The 20,072-nt window shown below is 39.9% G+C and overlaps 3 protein-coding genes across 16 annotated transcripts in view; 2 read left to right on the plus strand and 1 right to left on the minus strand.

The window, feature by feature from the left end:
- Positions 1-5,581, plus strand: part of grh (grainy head) — a 78,294-nt gene extending 72,713 nt beyond the window's left edge. For 5 of the 9 annotated variants that reach the window (XM_065486328.1, XM_065486326.1, XM_065486321.1 and 2 more), the window contains exons 12-18: positions 1,359-1,538; positions 1,727-1,782; positions 2,405-2,545; positions 2,661-2,772; positions 2,835-2,978; positions 3,454-3,518; positions 3,975-5,581. In XM_065486328.1, coding sequence (XP_065342400.1) covers positions 1,359-1,538; positions 1,727-1,782; positions 2,405-2,545; positions 2,661-2,772; positions 2,835-2,978; positions 3,454-3,518; positions 3,975-4,104 — 828 coding nt within the window. In that variant the 3' untranslated portion in view covers positions 4,105-5,581. Of the gene's footprint in view, positions 1-1,358; positions 1,539-1,726; positions 1,783-2,404; positions 2,546-2,660; positions 2,773-2,834; positions 2,979-3,250; positions 3,318-3,453; positions 3,519-3,974 lie in introns of all 9 variants that reach the window. The other 4 variants (XR_010574947.1, XM_065486323.1, XM_065486325.1 and 1 more) reach the window with 4 other exon arrangements.
- Positions 5,582-6,743: 1,162 nt separating this feature from the next.
- On the plus strand, positions 6,744-8,636 carry LOC135941439 (CCAAT/enhancer-binding protein gamma-like). Its single transcript, XM_065486964.1, has 3 exons — positions 6,744-6,931; positions 7,919-8,175; positions 8,252-8,636. The coding sequence occupies exons 2-3, from the start codon at positions 7,953-7,955 to the stop codon at positions 8,365-8,367; spliced, it is 339 nt and encodes a 112-aa protein (XP_065343036.1). The 5' UTR covers positions 6,744-6,931; positions 7,919-7,952; the 3' UTR covers positions 8,368-8,636.
- Positions 8,637-8,793: 157 nt separating this feature from the next.
- cora (coracle) lies at positions 8,794-19,119 on the minus strand. Of its 6 annotated transcripts, none has more exons than XM_065486942.1 (18): positions 18,922-19,119; positions 16,029-16,201; positions 15,797-15,944; positions 15,409-15,529; positions 15,179-15,352; positions 14,971-15,123; positions 14,710-14,895; positions 14,433-14,605; positions 14,134-14,315; positions 13,879-13,980; positions 12,924-13,214; positions 11,780-12,772; positions 11,525-11,632; positions 11,278-11,388; positions 10,846-10,923; positions 10,521-10,730; positions 10,036-10,221; positions 8,794-9,975 (listed from the first exon to the last, which is right to left on the minus strand). In XM_065486942.1, exons 2-17 carry the CDS (start codon positions 16,152-16,154, stop codon positions 10,042-10,044), a joined length of 3,336 nt encoding a protein of 1,111 aa, XP_065343014.1. In that variant the 5' UTR covers positions 16,155-16,201; positions 18,922-19,119; the 3' UTR covers positions 8,794-9,975; positions 10,036-10,041. The 6 variants fall into 6 exon arrangements, with proteins under 6 accessions (XP_065343014.1, XP_065343015.1, XP_065343016.1 ...); XM_065486943.1 differs by having other exon boundaries at positions 8,794-9,990; XM_065486944.1 differs by having other exon boundaries at positions 14,134-14,306; positions 18,922-19,118.
- Positions 19,120-20,072: the final 953 nt, after the last annotated feature.

Genomic DNA, 20,072 nt, shown 5'->3' on the forward strand with positions numbered 1-20,072 from the left:
TCGAAACAATATTTGAACTTGTTGAAATGTTCACCTCTTGCGCTGGACGACGCAGATTGAGTTAAAATGTCGAGCAGACACACCGGTCGTGTTGTACGAATGTAATTGCAGGGCAGGCAGCGAGACGCAAATTGAAATTATTAGAGTCGGCTCTCGGCGGCATTCGATCAAGTTGCGAGCGCATCCAGGCGTGACTGCCTTTGATCGGCAATATCGATCGGGATGCACATTGAAAGAGAATCGTTCAAGCGTCACTGCCGGTGACAACAGAATAATTCACTTGTTCACTACACAATGTGGCCATTCTTCAAGTGCGACGATTGCTCATTATCGTTATTATTTCATCCTTCGTTGTGCAAAGTCCGCGTGCAGAAAGAAAGAATGCGTTTTAAATATAGGTGCGGCCGTCGTATTATTTTTTTTTGCTCCGCGCTAATTTATCGGAATGGCGAGTCGGCAATGCTAATGCACATTCGTACGCAATAATAAGGCAAGCCTCCTTTCTGGGCATTTCCTGCTTTTTACCGATTGTTCCTATTTGCATTAATTACCATTCGGAGGAGGCGGCCGCATTATACAAGTAGCGGAATCTGAAGCATGTTTATTGACAAGCAAATAACTATTTTCTTGTAGCTCCATCAGATAATTTATTCAAAATACTACATCATCATTTGAGGAAAGAAATGTTGATAAAATCTGAGATATAAGTAAATTATAAAATAAAATCCTGCAAGCGGGCATGACATCTTTAAAATTTACAGTTACATACTCGCAACAACAAGCCAATGATTTTTAGCGACAAGCTCCAATCCTTCTTGATTTAAGCGGCTACGCTCCTGGCTAGCGATACCTTATATTTTCCAACATTTTTGGGCGAATGAATAAATTACAGCGATTTACAGAATATCCCATGATGACGGGAATTCAATCTAAATGCAAAGTAGGATTTGAAAAAGTCAAAGCTAACAGCAAATTCACTTGAGACAAATGGATACGGCTAAATTCTAACAAAATCTAATTTTACACCAAAATAGAGATCATTATTCAAATCATATTCGTTACGCTAACAAGAATAGTGATAATTTAATTAGTCTAACAATCGAAATAGCCATCGAAGCCAAGCTAAAATCACAAGTAATCCAATTTTAAAGCTTATCAAAACTTGAAAAAATACGCACTATTTTTTTTAATTTATGATTATAAAAACCGTATTTCATGCTCTCGTTTCATACTAGCCTAGTTTCTTGATCAAAAAGTAGATCCATTTGTTTACTCCTCATTTTAATTTAAGCTGTAGTGCATGAGTTACCTATAAAACATATAAAAAAAATTGAATCCTTGATCTTTCACTTTCCCAGGGAGCCGAGCGCAAAACGCGGGACGAGGAGAGACGAGCGGCCAAGCGCAAGATGACGGCCACCGGCCGCAAGAAGCTGGATGAACTGTACCACCCACCGGCCGAGCGCACAGAGTTCTACAGCATGAGCGACCTGGCGAAGCCCCCGGTGCTCTTCTCGCCGGCCGAAGACATTGATAAGGTAAATGAACCGACTTGCTACCCTCCCACACGCGCAGGCACATCGACTCCATAACTCATCCACTTTACGCCTCCTACGTCGTTAGCTTTTATTTCCCCGAGCCTTTAATTGTCGTCGTGATTTACGTAAACAATTCGCCAGCCTCACGCGTTCGACTTTTTTTCACAAGCGCAATCTCTCCATTTCAGCTGACCTCAATGGAGCTGCAGGGATTTTACGGACATCCTGACCCGGACAGTTCTAGGTGAGAATCTTTGATGTGATATTTTCGTCTGTGTTTCTCTGTACATGATCAATCAAGTCAATCATTCATCACTCAAACTACTAATAAGCTTTCCAGTTGGATTTAATTAACTTTCATTAATCAATTCCTCCTCCTGGGAGTTAAATATGCATGCGCAAGATTAACCAGTGATTTCCAAAAGCGTTTATATTAATTGATTAATCGTTTCCTGCCACTAACATGTTGTGTAACAAATACATTTGTGTGCTAAGCTAAGCTGGGGTATCAATTAAAGCCAAATTAATTCCGGTTTAAAGTCGAGAGGAGATTTAATATTAATCTGTATCAATAATTAATTATTAAATTCACCTTTTGGTGAGATAACTTAAAACCAAAATTATTATTTTAAATTAATCAACTCTAATTTATAAATGCATATTATGTTCTCATATCTCAAGTTTGTAACAAATATTTCGTTGAATAAAACCATTATTTTAATTAAAATGATAACCATAAACTCGCAAAATTGATGTTTATTATTTGAAAGTGTGATGAAAATGATTGATCGGTGGTTGGTTTTTCACTTTTTTTCAAATCTGTTGAGAATGTTTTGAGTCTGATTTTCGGCTTTTTCTGCTCGTAGTCTTTCAAATGGGGACGGAGCGCTGGGCCGGTCGCATGTGGCGTCTCCGACGTACCTGCTGCACGCCAAGCCATTCCACCACCACCCTCCCACCCCAACCACTTTAAAGTTCCACAACCACTTTCCCCCAGACCACCCAGGGTAAGAACAAAAACACATCAACCCCTTTTTCACAAAGATAAAAAAAAACATTCTGCTCCCAAAAACTGCGATCGCAAAAGCTTTGGACGATTCATTGCAATGCGTACTTTTCCAGATTCGGTCAGGAAAAGAAAGATGTACTGGAAGACACGGTCTTCAACAGTCCTACCCAGCCACCATTGAAAAGGCCGAAGCTGCAACCTTCCCCGTCACCGATTCACCATCAGGTAAACATTTTTTTCTCCAGCCAAAAAGAAAATTTCCTCACGATTCCGTTGTTGCTTGACAGGTGGCGCACAGCCCTGGCAGCCTAAGCAGTGGAGGTCCACCGCCGTTGAGCGAAAGGGTAATGCTGTACGTGCGGCAGGACACAGAGGACATCTACACACCCTTGCACGTGGTGCCACCAAGCACAGCGGGGCTCATGCACGCAGTAAGTAAAGTGCTTTTTTCTGCCTGCTCTCACTTGATTTAAAATCATCGACCCGTTTACTAACTAACCTTACATAAACACACGTGAAACTCTTTAACTGTGGTTCCTTTGGTTGGTGATTTCGTTGACTCGCTGCTTCCTAATACGAGCGCTTATGATTGTGTCGGCGAGGAATTATTTTTGCACGGCTGATGTGAAGTACCTTGAAGAGACCCAAAATATTCGATCTCATGAGCTGTTTTGTAAAGACTCGTCTGTGGTCTCTGTTTCAGCATGCCTATGAAAGGGGCCCGGGACTAATGTCTTTACAAAGCAGCTTTGACATGTGATTTGGCGCGAGTGAGTTTTTCTTTATTTTTCATCTTCTCTCATAATAATACACCCCCACTTCTTATTTTCGTTTCATTTACTAAAGAAAACACGCACCAAAATTGTTCGCATTTTGTGACATGTTGTGTTGTTTTGTTTGTTGCAGATTGAATCAAAGTACAAAATTTCAACTTCCGCCATTTCTAACTTGTATCGCAAAAACAGGAGGGGGTAAGTGTCACTCAAGTTTCACTTTGCTTTGCACAAACCTAAATTCAACACTTTTTTTTAAAAAAAAATCATTAACTGCGCCAAGCTCCAAAATCTAGCTCCGCGGCTGACGGATTAGCATGATTTTGTGATTTTGATAGAGGTGCTTGCTGGGCTGCTTTTGTAAATAAAAAACCCTATGTAGCTTAAAATTGGGATTGATAAAATTAATTCTCACGACACGACACGAGTCGATCAATTTATTTATTACCCATGTTCACCGCAGTAAGCTTCTGTGTAATAAAAGCGTATCCCTTCCGCAAAGCATAATCATTATTAGAACCCTTTTACAAGCAAGAGAGCAACAATGTTGCTTGTACTAATGCGATGATGCTAACGGTGCGCAACCACTATAATAGGATTAATGTCAGGAAATGATTCATAGGCAAGACTGATCGAAAAATCGGAATGTTGCAGGATTATAGCCAAACTTGACGACGACATGCTGAGGTATTACCTGAACGAGGACCTGTTCATCGTCGAGTTCAAGCAGGTCAAGGACGAAGATTTGTATGAGGTGACCTTGTGCGAGGTGGACGACCGCTGACCTGTGTAGCGCAGCGCTATTAGTGCCATTAACTCCCGTATAACACCCTGATATGCATTATTTGATACGAAAAGAAGAAGCATCGAAAATCAAACGCTGTGATTCGACGATGAAATTCGCACACAAATTTTCCGGTCCGAGAGCCAATCGAACAAACTCACACGACTCGACGAGAGTACAAAAACAAAAGATTTTGTCTTTTGCACACAGAGAATTTGTGTTTATCGACGATGATTTTGTCTCATTTTTTATAAATATACACCTAAGTTGTTAATTTAAAACGAAAGGCTATTTTGTGTACACATTGTGTTTTTACAAGTTGTAGTTGTGTAAAAATTAATGCTCAATAAGAAGTGTTTGCATGCTTAGTTTTAATTATGGAGCTGACGCGAAGGAAAATATTGTACTAAATGAAAGGCGTTCGGGGCGGTGGATTTCTCAATGAACAATCAACGGCTCAAATGCCAACTGTATAGTGTTTGCTCAAATTCTCTCGCAAACGAAATTCTGCTAAAGATTGTTGCGGGCCAAGCTCGCGTTTATTTGGATCTTGCGCTGTTTTCTGTGATTTTTAAGGTTTTCATTTGTCTAATCAGTATCGGCGTCAGCAGCTGGGAAAAAATTAAATGAGACCGTCTTTGTCAAATCCACCGCCGAAATTTTTAACTCTCTATGCTCTATGAGAATGAAAAGTCGTAAGAGGAAAAAAAGAAACAAAAATGTTTTGTGTTAATTTATTTGATCTCAAGTGAAAAGAATCCAATCAAACTCAAAAGTGTAAATCAAAATCAGACCTGATTGTGCTCAAGTAATATCAAACTCATTCATAGACGCACTCAAGGCGTAGCGCTCCTTGCCAACACCAACAATGATCCGATTGTTGCTCACAATAATCAAAATGTAATGAACAGGACAAATATTGTATTCTCGTTTGCCATCCGCCTCTCCCTCTCTAGATAATTTCGTATGTACAGCTCTCTCATCTGCCTAACCCTTTGTACAATTAATTATTTTTTGACACGATGTATTTTGTATGGATTTAAATAAAAAATATCAACCCCTGTCGCAATATAATTGTTATAGGGCAGGCCGCGCAGCAACACAAAACACGTATATTAATTAATGTAACAAATTGGGCCAGCCAACAATGGATGATCGCGATCTCGAGCAGTGCCCTCGTCGTTATTATTTTTTGTTTTAACTATATATTTTGCATGATGTGTACTCTCTGTGCCATTTTTACACTCACGATCCAATGTAAACACAATACACACGACACACTTCACTTGTTTGTTTTCTTAACTTCACTGCCCGCCAACAATCGAGTAGCAACAATGAATATGTTTTGTAATAGTAGTGTAACTGGTAGCAACTTCCGGCCCGCCGGAAACTCATTTGAACCTGCGAATCTGGTGTTGAAATCAAAACGATCACAAATAAACTGCCTTGGGGATTCTGTTGTACTTAAATGATCAAACCTTTCTGTTTTTATTTTCTATAACCCACATAATTTTCTTCATTCTATACATACTGTTTGTTAAACTCATGATCGCTCTCATGATACTAAAATATACGAAATATTCCACCTCTCGCCATGACTTTTTAGACAATTAATTGTTATAAAGCTAAACGGCGTTAAAGTAAATGAAAAATGAAGAAATCATTTTCGTACGCAACGAATCAAGTTTCGATACTTCTTGAGAAATGCTATTAAAAATATTCTAAAATAAGCAAAGCAAAGTTGCAAAATGAATGAAATATTTTTAAAATTTTTAATATAATAATAAATTATAGCAGGGTCCAGGAAATTTTTATTTTCCCACAAAGAATTTTCGTGATGTTAGGAGCAATTTTTCACTCTTTGAAAATAGCTCACTTAAGAAAGGATGGTGTTTTATGGCTTAGTAGCATTTAGAAAATCTCTATCACAGAGTGACTCGAGCTGTCGAATTCGTTGCTAGTTTCTCTTTTCGTTTGCAATCTGAAATTAGTGTAGGCGGACGTTTTCAACGATCGGGCTCATTCAAATTTCTCTGCAGCTAATACTGTGGTTAAGAATTTTGTTTTATGAGGTTAAGTACTGCTGATCAGGCTTGCGGGGCCAAACCCCCTGCTGTACAGTGTGAGGGCGTGTGATATTATTTTCTTATTAGCCGTCCATACTTGTTAATTTTCTTATGTTTGTTTATTCTCACCTTAAAAATGTACATACATGTATGTTAAAAAAAGTTTGTCAAAACAAATTTTAAAAAAATGGTACATAGTTGCCATTGTAAAATTGATTTATAACAATTATAATCTAAACAAATTGGAGTGTGCCCAAGTCTAGGTCATATTATCCCAAGCTGCCTTTTAAAAGAAACAAAATTGTAATAATTAAGTCGTACGCCGTAGTGACCAATAAACGACCGAATAATAATAATTATTGTACATAATTAAGTTACAAAAAATATCAAGCGATTTATATGATCATGTATTTGTATGATAATTGAAAAAGGTGAAATTGTGCTTTTCGTGTCTTCGCTGGATTTCATTGTCTGACGCAAGTTATGGTTCGCGCGGTTTGCCACTCGAACGATATGTTTATGTTGGTATCGTGCCTCATTTCTTTTCCGTTGGCAACAGTGCTCAGTGCTTTAGCTTTAAAGACAACAGAGAAGCAAAACTCAAGGCTGCTCACGTCGTCTGCTCATCGTAGCTCTGCAAATTTCCCAATATTTGGTTGACGTAATCGACTGTTTTGCAAGACACCCGTCAGATTTTCGTCTTTAAAGGATAGATTGCCTTTAAGTCCGAGACTGAGGTGAAGAGGACATCCACGATACTGGTAAAATGCTTGCGCCACTTACTGGCCTACTCTTAGCGTGTTGCTTTGTTTTTCGCTTGGTTAGGTCGTAATTTAACCATTTATCCGGCTGTAGATGCGTTTTACTATTGAATTTATCGACGGGGGGTTTCCATGGATGTCCGAATATGCCTCGTGGAAGTGACGGTGCTTTTCGAATACACAGCTGTGAGTCGGAATCGTAATCATGTCGCCTGACTTGAGGCTCCAACGCGGGTTGATTAATGTGACGCAATCTGGGAAGCTCATTGCAACTAACTATCAACATTATAGCAATAATAGCTGCAAGACTTGCTTCTGGTGATTCAACTTTTTGTTGTCACAGCTTATGTATGTATGTTTTGTCAGAAAAAATATCAAATGTACTGTATTTATGTTAAATAATTATAATTATTTAAAAAAGAAAAGAGAAACTTTGTCTCATTTTATGAAAATAGTTAAAGATGGTGATGCAACGCCCTAATCTAACAATTTTTTATTGGGTATGTTGATGCTTTCCGCATTATATCTTAGTAAGATCATTTTGATAATCGTTTGATAAGCCGAGGATATTGGTCATTTTAAGAACTTAAAAAGGCAATTATTATTAACCTCTACGATAACTTTACTTAATAAGCTAAAAATAAAATTCCTTATATATCAATATATTTATATATATCTATCGACTGTTTGATATTGTTGTTTGTGCGTGCGGGAAGGCACATTTTGACAGCAAAAGAAAACAATTTTTTAAAATAAATTTAGTGATCAAAATAATAATATAATTTATGTAGATTATTATTATAAAGTAAATTACGCTGCACCAAGTATGAAATATTAATTTAGAACTCACAGGAAGTTTTGAAAAATTATTATCTTTACCGTTCCATTTCTGCTAAGGCCAAACTATCAGGGAAATCTCACGCTCTTTTTTTTCTTGATGATTATTCGTTTAATTTTGCTAATTAATATTCAATCTTATGGTTACAGCCTGTCCACGTGACACGTTTTAACTGCTAGCAAGATGGGAAAGAACACCTACAAAGACGAAGACGAATACCGACGGCGCCGTGAGCGCAACAATGAGGCGGTGAAGAAGAGCAGAGTGAAAAGTAAATTGCGTAGCCAGGCCACGCATGAAAGAGTTCAACAACTGCAAATGGAGAACACTAAATTAGAGGAAAAGATTGGCTTCTTGGCGTCCGAGGTTGAATTTTTGAAAGACATGCTCTGCGCAAATCATTCAGGTAAGAAATTGTTTTTTTCGACCATGCTTTATCATCTCCTCTTTTCACTGAAATTTGAAGGGTAAATTGGTTGCAGACATCAAAACTGAAGACAGCAACAGGGTGCAAAGTATGCTGAATGATGAAATGCAGCAGGACCATTCGACGGGACACAACAACCCTCCCACAGGGAACAGGAGACTTCGCAAATAGGTTTAAGGCAAAGTGCTAGATTGACTCTCTCTATGTGAATTCAAAAGATCTTTTTTCGACTGCACATTTTCACAAGCATCATGTAACAAACCACTTTCAAAGTGGGCCATTTTCTGAAAGCATTTTGCCAATTTTTACAATTGAACTGTCTTTTCATTAATACCTTAGATTTTAACATGCTTCTAGAACTCCTGATTGAGCTCTATGTGACGCATTGGTGTGCAAATTAGAGATCAATTCTTCATTAAATTTACTGTAATTTGCGTAGTACTTTACTCATTTAACCATGGAACTGTACTTGGTTAATACAAAGTTGGACCAGAACCACGCCTCCAAGGCCAGCGATGTGTTTGAAAAGTGGTAGAAATAAATGGGTATAATTATACAAATTGAAATGTGTTGTTTTTGAAGAGAAAGAACACCAAATAATTGCTGCTAACATCATTTTATTGCAATTAAAGCATCTGCATTGAAGGCTTCAAAGATCTGCATGTGAGATTTCCAAACTGAGTTAATTTTGAAATGGTGCCTAACTCATGTGAAACTCGTAGCAAAAGCTACATACTCGTTGATAAAAATCAACAGCGCGTGAAAGTAGTAACATGGTTGTAGATCAATGGCCGTTAAGAAGCAATATTGAATCTGACGTGTGAATTAGTAACTTAACATAATGCTTTCCTTAACACTAATTTTAGCAAATTATCGAAGTCAACAAAATAACATTCGTTCAATATATATTATTTTATGAACACGCAGCCCCATCAACAAAGAATAACTAAAAATTTATATCAAAACTAAAAAAAGTAAAATATTCTTACAAGCTAAGAAGACTCATTTGAAAAAAAGAGGAGGTAATTTCAAAGGAGGCTTGAAATGGTGAGTGAGACCGGAGTTAACGAAAAGAAGCATTAAGCTTATATTTGATAGATTCAAAGATTTCTGTTTGATGACAGTGATACATTATAATATGCACAATAAAATAGTTGATCTCCAGTAGTTAGCTGCACTATTAATCTTCCAAATATATTTAGTATTTTATTATCTTGAATTGGTTAAATAGAACTCTCTAAAGTTCCTTTTTTTCCTTGTTTCAAAAATTATGCGGTTCACCATTCCATTTAGCAACAAATCCTTTCAACAACGTTCTTAGTGTGCTTAATAGGCACATCACTCACATTTCAAATTAATGAACGTGTCAATTTTGTCTTAGACATTAAGTGACAACACACGTAGCTGCACTCGTTTCCGTTTTGCTTAATAATCTCTCACACTCAAAGCTGTCTCTACACTGTTTGATACATAATATATCAATATTATAATTTCGTTTTGAGGTTGAAAGGAGTGCGAGGTGCAAAAGCACATGCTAAAAGTATAATAATTACATCATCTTCGTTAACTGGTAATATTTTTGATATTTCAACTGTAAACTATAGTGGAATCCTTTGCGTAAATGCTCGTCGTATTGAATTTGGTCCTAACATCATAACATGAAGTGAAATATCAGGAAAAGGCCGCCAGAAAAGCTGAGAAGCAAATTTTCATCAGAAGTATAGCTGATTTTGAAAATTATCACGTTGTTTATTCTCCAATAATTGTGACCTGGAGTGCCTGCATACAGAGCGAATATCAAACACAGTGAACAGGTTGAGAGAATAATTTTACACATACCAATGTCTACTGAGCTGACTGCTGCTGAATTTCAATCTTCTCGACGGTCATGTCGGGATTCATGGCGGTGGCTTCCTGAATTGCTTCAGCCAGGGCTTTGTCGTGGTCGATAGGGTCACCATCCGACTGAATGGTGATCTTCTGCTCAACCCTCGTCTCGACGATTCCATCCTTTTCTGTCTTGTACTACGCAAGAAGAAGTTAAGTGTTAAAATCAATTTTGCGATGCACAAACCACAACATGGCAAGTACGTCACGCATTATTAATTGACTGTGGACAAACCAGAATTTTAAAGTTATTGGGAGGCTTGACGTTAATATTAATTAATATTTTATTCTCTTCTGCAGGTAAAAATTCAAATTTATTCAGTATCCAGTCATAGAGAGTTGTGTTAGTACAAAAATAATCTTATTTTTAATTAGAGTACATTAGAAATCAATTGATTTCTTAAATCAGCTTATGGATATGCTAAAAAGAGTCTTACGGTAATTGTTTCGACAGTGCGAGTCTTGCTGCTGATGGTCTGTGAGCTGATTATCTCGCCAGATGCGCTGTAGTTGCCATCCGCCGACTCTAAGGCCACTTTGCGACTCTCGGTCTGCACAAGTGGCACCTGCGTGGTGCTGTGTGGTGGCACAAACTGGTTCACGACGTCCGGGTCGTACACCATACTCTCCGTTTTCACAATGGGAGTCTACACAAGTCAAAAGTTAGGCGTGCAAGTTCAACAGCTGCGCTTTAAATGTGGCTTTGAACGCGAAAAGCAGTTGGCATGAGGGCTATCTATGACTACAAGCATGTGTCTTTACCTGGCCTTCCTCGACGTCAATCGGGGTACCAGAGTCATTGGAGCTGCCACTCGACGTTCTTTCCCTTCGATAAATACTCTGCAGAAGCATGCGATAGCATCAAGACAAATGGATCAAGCTGTTATCATTACCTGAGACTAGCAAATTATCTGAATTACTTTATTTAACGTGTTAGGAAATTATAAATCTAATCAATTTAAAGGTATTAGCTGCTTATCAGATTTATCACAATCTTGAAAAGAGTCTTGATCTAAATATACAGAATTCAATGGTTTCATTTTGAGCCTAAATTCATAGTTTGGAACTATATCTAGAGCATTGTGTGAAAGAAAGCGCATCCAAATAATAGCATCATCAACTTAACACCGTCGCGCGTAATATGACTTCGATTTTAAGGCCTATTCAGAGGCTTGAGGCTAACTGTTAACTGACCTGGTCACCAGTGAGCACCGTAGACGTTGAACGCACTTCCTGGGTCACTACACGCTGCTCCTGACGAGTGGCGCTAGTGGTTGTGGTATGTGCAAATGTTTTCTCCTCGATCTTTCAAAAAACAAGGCAGAATGACAAAAGGGAAAGTGAGAATGAGATAACTACTGGTACTGGTTGCACAAGTTAATTGAAAACTAGTTAGAATGAACTGCTCGGCTCATGCCTAGTGAGTTAATTGAAGTCTTACCTGGCTAGTTTTCTCATTCTTCTCCTTGTCTTCAGTCATCATGGCTGTCCTTGTCGTGACAGCAGTGGCGGTCACGTGTGGTGAGCTCTCCGCATTTTCAGCATCAGCCTTTAGATAAAAGTGGTGCATAAGTGCTGATGCAATTTCTAACAACTAAAGCTAGCTTTCGCATGCGAACATCATCAACTAATATTGACAATCATGCCAATAATGAAAAGCATCAAATTATAATGGAAATCAAATCGACAGCCTCACCGTGTTGATGACGTTTGAGACGGTGACCACTCCAGTGCCACCGGGAGTGAGGTCTTCGACCTTCTCTTCGATGTTTTGCGTGATACCTTCAGCATTCTGGACCACCCTCTGCTTGGTGGTGGTTTTGAAAATCTTGGGCGTGTTAACCACGACAGAATCACCGGTGGAGCGAACTGTTTCGTTGCCTTGCGCGTACTGATCAATCATAGAGTCCTCGCTGCTGGAGCTGCTGGAACTCTCCTCAGATTCTTCCTTTTTGCCCTTCTTCTTTTTGTCCTTTTTCTTGCCCTTTTCCTCTTTCTTGCCACCCTTCTTACCCTTTGAAAGGAGGGCGGCCACCACAGACGCAGCCGTGGACTTTTCTGGCTTTTCAGACTGGCTCTTCTCCAGCTTACCTGGGATTGGAATAGCGACTGGCTTGCCCGCGACCCCGCCACTGCTGCCACCTTTCCCTTGTTCCTTCCTGGACGCCGACTCGACATAATCAAATCCAGGAGTGCCGATGCCTTGCTGCTGGTTGAGTTCTTCAGAGCGGAGTGAGCTGGGATCGGTCAACTTCTGGTCGAAGGTTTTCCTCTTCTCGGCTGCTGTTTCTGCCACCTTTTGATCTTCTCCAGGGGCGTAGTTGAAGGCGAGCCCTACAGCTTTGCGGCTGACCCCTTGAGCATCATCATTTGGTTGGTTCAGTGCAAGGGGGCTCTGGCAGGGGTCCTTCTCGTACGTGAATCCGTGAGCAAGGATGGCGTTGCGGGCTCTGGAGGGAGACAAGTTGGGGTTTTCTTCGTAGTCATACTCCCGGGTGTAACCAGGCAGCTGAGGGGATCCTTCAGGGGGGCCACCATCGGAGAGGACAGCTTTGCCTTGAGGACTTACTTTCAGTGACTGTGGAGATTCAAGAGTGGACGAGTCATCCGCAGACGAACCAGTGCTCTTTTTGCCCTTCTTGTCAGCGTCTTTGGACGGAGACGAGCCTTTTGAAAACAATCCTGAGATCTGCTCAAAAACAACGATACATGCAAAATGAAAATAAACAGCTACTAACATGCTGGCAAAGTAAAGTAAAAACTGTGCCTGGCGTAAAACAAAAGCATAAGGCGCACGTATGTGTTGTGTTCATTGTGTATCAACTAAACTACGGACGTACCTTAGATTTTGATTTCTCTTTCTTTTCCTTCTCAGTGCCCTTTTCTTTCTCTGGTGTGCCGGTTTGATTGTCCTTTTCTTTCTTCTCCTCTTTGTCCTTCTTTCCCTTCTTTTTGTCCTTTTTGTTTTCAGGGGAACCTGGCGTTTTTTCATCTTTAGATGCATCAAAAGCAGCATTTTCATTGCCAGCTTCCTTTTCTTCATCACGCTTTTCATCGTCATCTTTCTTTTTATCCTTCTTCTTTTTGCCGAAGATTCCAGATGGGAGCACTGCCACTCCACCAACTGGTTTCTGAGCCGAAAAAATAAAATAAGTACAAATTGCAACCAGCGCGCAATGATGCATTTTATAGAGGCACAAATAACAACTACCTGACCTCTAAACCAAATTGGAGTTGCGACGGCTAACTAATAAGTCTTTAACTATACGAAGTGGCCTCTCAAACGAACCTAAAGATGAATAAATCCAGACTTGGGCAGTGAATGCAAAGCTAACTTAAATTAAAGCTAAATCGATAGTAAATAGTGATTGGTCTCTGTCTGACAGGTGGGTAAGCTGACATTAATTGCACCAGCCATGGATTCACAAACTGTGACAAAAGCATCGTTGAAATGAACCAGCTAAACCATAAATATCCATACTGCAACTAATACTTACACAAGAGAAGCAAAGATTTTCGTTAACAAGATTACCATCCCCATTTAGTTAGTGAAGATTTCACAATAGCGTTATTTACATTAATGCGAACAGAGAGATATCAAGAAGAAGCAGACAAGTAGAAATGAATCGTATTCATAGGAAAAATTCCAGAGATAGAAAAGAAATCCAACAAGTAGCTTTGAACAGCAGGAGCAAATTTGTTTCCAAAAAATTGATTGAAAATGCAGAGAAAAATCAAAAGACCAAAATTCACATTCCACGAAAAGTGCATGCAGTCAGTTGAGGTGAGACACACCTTAGAAGTTGTCTCATCACATGTTTGTTCCTTGTTAGCTTCGTATTCTCCCTCCATTGAGCTGGAAGAGCCCTCTGAGGATACACTCGTTTTCCTTTCAATCTAAACCAAGCCCATTTGGTTAGTAAACTGGGCTTTCAAGCTTTCACATTGAATAAAAAAAATCAACACTCTGATTGCTCCTTGCATTATTAATATTATTAGTCACAGAACGAAAAAGAAGAGAAGTTGTTGTTTAATACTATTCATTCCTACCTTCTCCTTCAACTTTTCATCCTTCAATTTTCTGTCCTTGTTCTCCTTGTCCTTCAGGGGCTTGTCATTGAGGTTGTCGATTTCCGGAATATGCTCTGGTGGGTGAGACATGGTGTGTCGTTTGGAAGCGTTGTCCGCAGCAGTAGCAGCAGAGTTTCTTGATGTGGTCACAACTGGAATCACTACAGGTCATTTACCCATGGTTAAAAGACGATTTGGCATCCTCGCAAAAATTAAAAGGTGCCATAATAGTTTGAGTGCAAATTAACATTTTAGAAATAAGCGACAGTTAAACGAACCGTCCATGCTGCGGGAAGTGAGGCGCCTTCCACTCAGGCTGCGCTCAAATTGCGGCGCTGGCCGATCGATCAACACTTTCTTTGTCTCATAATGCGTCCTGCCAGAGTAGCGGAACTTGGAGCCGAATCGGGGGAACAAACTTGACTTGGCAACTGGCTCTGGAGTCATCAGTCTGCGAATAAGAGGACCAGTTTGTTAGTGACAGATATCAATAATTTTATTAACATAGGAGAACAATTAAATTTGACAGAGACAGGAATGGATCATATTCAATACCTGAAAAATGTGTGATGCTCCACGCAAACCTTCCAAAGTTTCTTGGCAGCTCTGTGATTGGCTAGTTTGAAGCCAATTGTGGACTCGCACTGCTCAAACTCTCCAGGGCGGATCTTGATGTAGAAATTATGACGTTTGTATGATATTTTTAGAATCTTGGGCCAGGCAAAACGGTTGATCCTCAGCCTGTGAAAGGAAATGGAGAGTGGCAATAATTGTAGAGGCGTTGATAATAACAGGCTGTGGCAATCAAATGCTTACTTGTCTCTGTAGACAAGGAGGCCTGAGGCGCATACACCCAGCATGATGTCAACGCCCTCGGAATCTTTGGCTGGATGCAGATCCAAACCGTACATTGCCAGTTTCTTGGCATTTTCCAGGTAGTGCAGCTCTGCTTCTGCCGGCGTTTGGCCCCTGAATATATACAAAATTGGTTGCGGGAAAACTGCATGGCGATTTATTCACTCACTTGAGCCCTTTGTGAAGTTCCATGACTTTCTCTTCCATCTCCATGCTTTGGTTGGGTGCAAACTGGAAGTTTCTCAAGTAATTTCTTCCATGCTCATTTGGATCGTAATCTCCGAACTCCGACTGGACGAGATAGGAACCCAGCACAGCATGCGTCACAAACGAACAAGGCAGCCTTTGGGTTTTGAGGAAATTACAATGTAGCAGATTAGGAAAACGTGAATAACTCACTTTTCTGTTAGGATATCATTTCTCACTTGAAGACACAAATGGTATCTGGTGATGTCTTCTTGCAGCTGGGATGGGTCAGGTGGGTAGAATTTGACCTCAAAATCAAAGGCCCATGGCTCGTCTGCAAGGTTAATTCAAATTCAAGCTATAGAGCTGGACGGTCGACAAGGACAATGGATTTACGTCAGCACTTAACGCATTATGTTTGGATGCCTTTTTAAGTGCTTGCAATACTATTCCCGGCATGTTCGACCAAAATAACTTTAGGCGTGCCAAATGAGTAAACAGTATCAATAGCTCAACTTGAGCGCAACAAATGTCTAAAGAGAAAAGGGACTGTAGATAGCTTATCTCCAAAATAGTTAAATTCACAGCTTTAAAAATGAACCTTTGATAAACTTGGCTATGCCTCTCTCTAGCTCCAGCCAGTTGCGTTTGTCATATCTATCCTCGTAGGTGAGACCAAAGTAGTCCTTTTCCAGCAGATTCAGGCTTTCGCAAATCTGCTCCATCAATTCGTAGCCTTTGCATTTGCGCTGCAAACAGATGCGATCAAAATGAATAAAAAGTTGAATTATTTTCGAAGCTAAAAAAGAGCTGAAACAGAATAGAATGCCTACATCAACGCTGAGTTCCATGTCTGTTCCATCGAGCATGTGGATTCTGGCCAGCACCTTCTTGCCGACAGACTTCTTACTGGCGGTTGGGCTCTTGACGGCCGAGGCTTGTTGCGGTTCCTCCGGCATTTTGCCGACTCTGAATTTTTAATCGTGTGGGTTGACAAGAAAGCCGCCTGAAACAGCAGATATCGAATTCTAATAATCAGCTGCGTGGCAGTTCCCATTGGCAATCGAGGAATATGGGCCACTCGCCCGCCCAGATAATCTTCGCTTCTATCTACGCGCGGCCAAATAAATATTTACATTTAATAAATCGAGACGATGCGCGCATGGCGAGCTGGTGCGGAGAGATAAGACAAAAGTAAGCAGGACACTGGTGCGAACTGACAGGGAAACGACGAATATACAAACAAATAATAGAGTGCAGCAAACTGCTTCGCGAGATCAACAAGTTGGCGTTGAATCCGCGCACAATGAGTCGCTTGCTCTAAACTTACGTGTCAGTGCCGGCTTATATCAGAAGCCAATTATGCCGCGGTAAAAATGGGATTTTTACTGTAGACGCACGAATATTCTAGAGTTGCTGCTGACGGTTGTTCAGCAGAGTCAAAGATCGGCATTATGAAATCGTTTTTTAATAAATGCTGTGCAGTAAGACAGCAAAGGTTGGTTAAACGAGGGGAAAATAACACGCAGCAATTGAAAGGAAAGCGACCGGACTGAAACAACATAGCCAGCAAAACACAATTATTATCATTACAGTGCAACGCAAGTCTCAGTCAAAAAACTGGGAACAATAAGCCTCACATTCCTTAATGTTTAAAATTGTTTAATTGCGTTGATCATTCAAAATTAGCGAAGAGTAATTAAAAATTGCACTAAACAGAGCTGAGAAGCAAATTTCTGATTTATGCAAATAGCGGTGTAAAGGTTAATTGGCTTGAGACTCGGTTTAGCACGTAATTATTGGGGAATAATAAAAAAAAAAATTAAAAATAAGCTCTTTGAACAATTACGTGTTAAACCTAGTCTCAAGCCAATCATTAACTTTTACAACGTTACAGCGGAATAGGAAATTAATGGCAAGCCAACAAATTGTTTAGATTTTGAGAGCAAATGCAGTGCGCGAGCTGAAACTTGTTTATGAATTGGACGAGATTTTTCGGGGAGTTTGTCAAAATCATGTATGATAAACAATATTTCAACCAAAATGACGTGAACATAACTATGATTTCTCCAGTTGCATAATTGTTTTTTCCAATTATTGAACAGTGATAAAACGAGATAATATGTAAAAGTTTACTCATCAGTGAACCCAAAATTGCCCCTCCGAAATGTTCGACTTTTCAGAAGGTCAAATAAAAAGGCAAATAACCAATGGTAAAAACTGAAAGTAGAAAAGAAAGCAAAAGTGACCCAAAACATGAGCAGAAAAATAAACTGGCGTTAGTTGTCCTGATTAAAACCACAAAAATGCTTGTTATTGATTCATGTATTGATCGTATCGTCATAAACACGCGACACTTACATGTACCTGTAATAGCGTGGCAAGAGCTAACGTGTAATATCACTGAATGATTATTCCCAAAACTTCTGTGATTGATAGTCTTTGGTTGCTATGGCCAAAGATTGAAAATCAATTTGCTGCTCGTCAGACTTAAATCAGCATTATTAAGACGGGAAATTAAAATTGTAACCAACGACTTGTTTGAAAAGGAAATGTGTTACCAATAAAAGCAAACTTTGTTTTTCACTAAGAGACTATCAAAAAATGAACATTAATGGTAATGCTCTTATAACGCTTTTACTATTTTATCTGCCTTTAAATAAAACGATTACAAGCAGAGGCACAGAGAACGCTGACTTGCCTATCATAATACTGCGACGTCGATTGTGCTTTTCGAAATGACTGATGTTTTATTTTCACCAGTAGACTGACAATGACTTCATTCAGCAGTTGGCGATCGAGCACCATAAAATCGCTACAATGAAATCACCTCGCGATCATGCAGCCACTTCTGAAGAAAAGCAGTCAGTCACTGGTATTTTTAGCACTCGGCAGATAGCAATGGACCAATTGTGAGGTCATTTATCACGTTGCAGCCGCGCGTTCAATTATGCTGTCGTGTGTTCAGAGAATTAATGTGAACCGCAATCACGCACGGGTGCTTTATTTATCCTTTGTTCAAAAAAATAAAAATACAAATATTTATCTTAACAGCTTTGAGGCAAGAATAACGCACAAATATCTCCGAACGTTATTTAATTTCAAAGTGCCGTGAAAAATGAACAAAAATGTTAAGACACTTATCCAGAACTTTCCTTTGAACTCAGAAGCACCAAGATAATCACGAAGTCGCCCTCATAATCGCTATACTTGACGAAGTACACACTTACAATAAAGAGAAAATACGTGCTTAAGCAACGCGGCTTTTTGCATGAAATCGTGAGAAAATTCGCGTTGAAAGTGGCGCACGGGTGGCGATGGCGACACTTTGACTAAAGAGCAGACAGTCTGGCGTCCAGGACACCGTCCGCGCCAATCGATAAGACGTGCGCGGCGCCAATTAAAACGCAAAATATGCACGCAAACGGGCACAGAATTACATGCAACGACAGTTAGTTATGTATGTGGTTGTCGGCTGCTTGAATCATATTGGAATCATACGTGATGGGCGGCCCCACCCACAAAAAAGCTCTCGCGAGTGCGGCACGGGGCGCGGCCGAATGCGTCTCCTCACGTCGGCTGATTTTCAAATTCGGCCGACGGGACCAAGGAGGCGGTCAACATCACCTCCGAACAGTCATCCCCTTGCACCCTCTGTCGCCCGGTGGTGTCGCGGACGAACGGAGCGGAAAGACGCGGCATCGACGGGTATGGTGTTTTGCTTACCCAGTTGCAGCTTCAGTCGCTCTCGCAGGTGCCAAACACCATCAAACAGTGCAGCCGAGCCGGTCGGATCGCATCCAAAAGTTTGATCGATCAAACCGCCCCGAAACACACGCCTGGAACTCGGGATTCTTGACGTTTACAGGTGAACAACACAACTCACAGCACAACTGGGCTTGGTCTGCGATGCTCGCAGAGCCTCTACCGGCGACACGCCTGCAACGCTTTCGGCACGCTGCCCGCGACCCCTGGCGGGGTCGTTCAAACGAGTGGGCGTACTCAAAGCTCAGACTGATAACAGTGCTGAAGAAAGGTAGGGCAAAATGATACATTAGCGGCGAATAACTTTGCCTCTCTTTAGAGTTCGTAACTGTCAAGGAAAAATACTGTTTGGACTTCTTGAAGTTAAGGTAACTTTTGGGTGGCACCATAACAGAGCTCCGCTGATTGAATTGGTTCGAGGCGGGTGGTTGCGGTCGGCTAAAATTTCATGCACAATAATTGGGTCTTATCATTTGAGATCACACTCTGTTGTACAACTTATTCCAGACAAGATAAACATTGCAAGGGTAAGCCCGATTTTCGTCCTTTCAAGGCTATCCATAATAGGTGCCTCCAAAGTCGAGTTTGGTTTTCGGTGACACTCCCTATTAAGCGTGTCAATGAGCAAGGAGCTAGGCCCATACTGTTCCTAATACAGTTAGGTCAACTCGAGGAATTTGATTTATTCGAGATCAGTAAATGAACTAATCTAAGGAGGTGTCTCTTTCTTTACTGCTGAACAGTTTTTAGTAAATTTCAGTTGAGCCATATAATACCCATTATTCAAAATTTAAACTTAATTAGTGGAATTGAATTTGAGTTTAAAATTAGATTATTTTATTTGTACTTCATAGCTCATAAACTTGTTAATTTGTATGTTCCTTCACATAGAAATTTGATATTTTAGTGCATATATTTATAATCTCCAAATAATTATCAATATGTTAATAATATTATGACATGCGAAGGTTATTTTATGAAAAGCAAAATTTTGTTTAATTAATAATAATTAATTATCAAACACCTAAGGTTTTCAATTTACAAAAGACATATTATAAATCTTCTTAACTATTGCTGCTTTCTTTCGCACTCAAAAACTTATCAAACTTGTA

The sequence above is a fragment of the Cloeon dipterum genome, chromosome 3, assembly GCF_949628265.1.
Source record: "Cloeon dipterum chromosome 3, ieCloDipt1.1, whole genome shotgun sequence".
NCBI classification, from domain to species: domain Eukaryota; kingdom Metazoa; phylum Arthropoda; class Insecta; order Ephemeroptera; family Baetidae; genus Cloeon; species Cloeon dipterum.

Coding starts and splice junctions, on each gene's coding strand:
- LOC135941439 (XM_065486964.1), top strand. CDS start 7,953: ATGGGAAAGAACACCTACAAAGACGAAGACGAATACCGACGGCGCCGT. Junction 8,176..8,251: donor GCTCTGCGCAAATCATTCAG/GTAAGAAATTGT, acceptor AATTGGTTGCAG/ACATCAAAACTGAAGACAGC.
- cora (XM_065486942.1), bottom strand. CDS start 16,154: ATGCCGGAGGAACCGCAACAAGCCTCGGCCGTCAAGAGCCCAACCGCC. Junction 14,606..14,709: donor GAGCATCACACATTTTTCAG/GTATTGAATATG, acceptor TCTTATTCGCAG/ACTGATGACTCCAGAGCCAG. Junction 14,316..14,432: donor CACTTCCCGCAGCATGGACG/GTTCGTTTAACT, acceptor AATGACCTGTAG/TGATTCCAGTTGTGACCACA.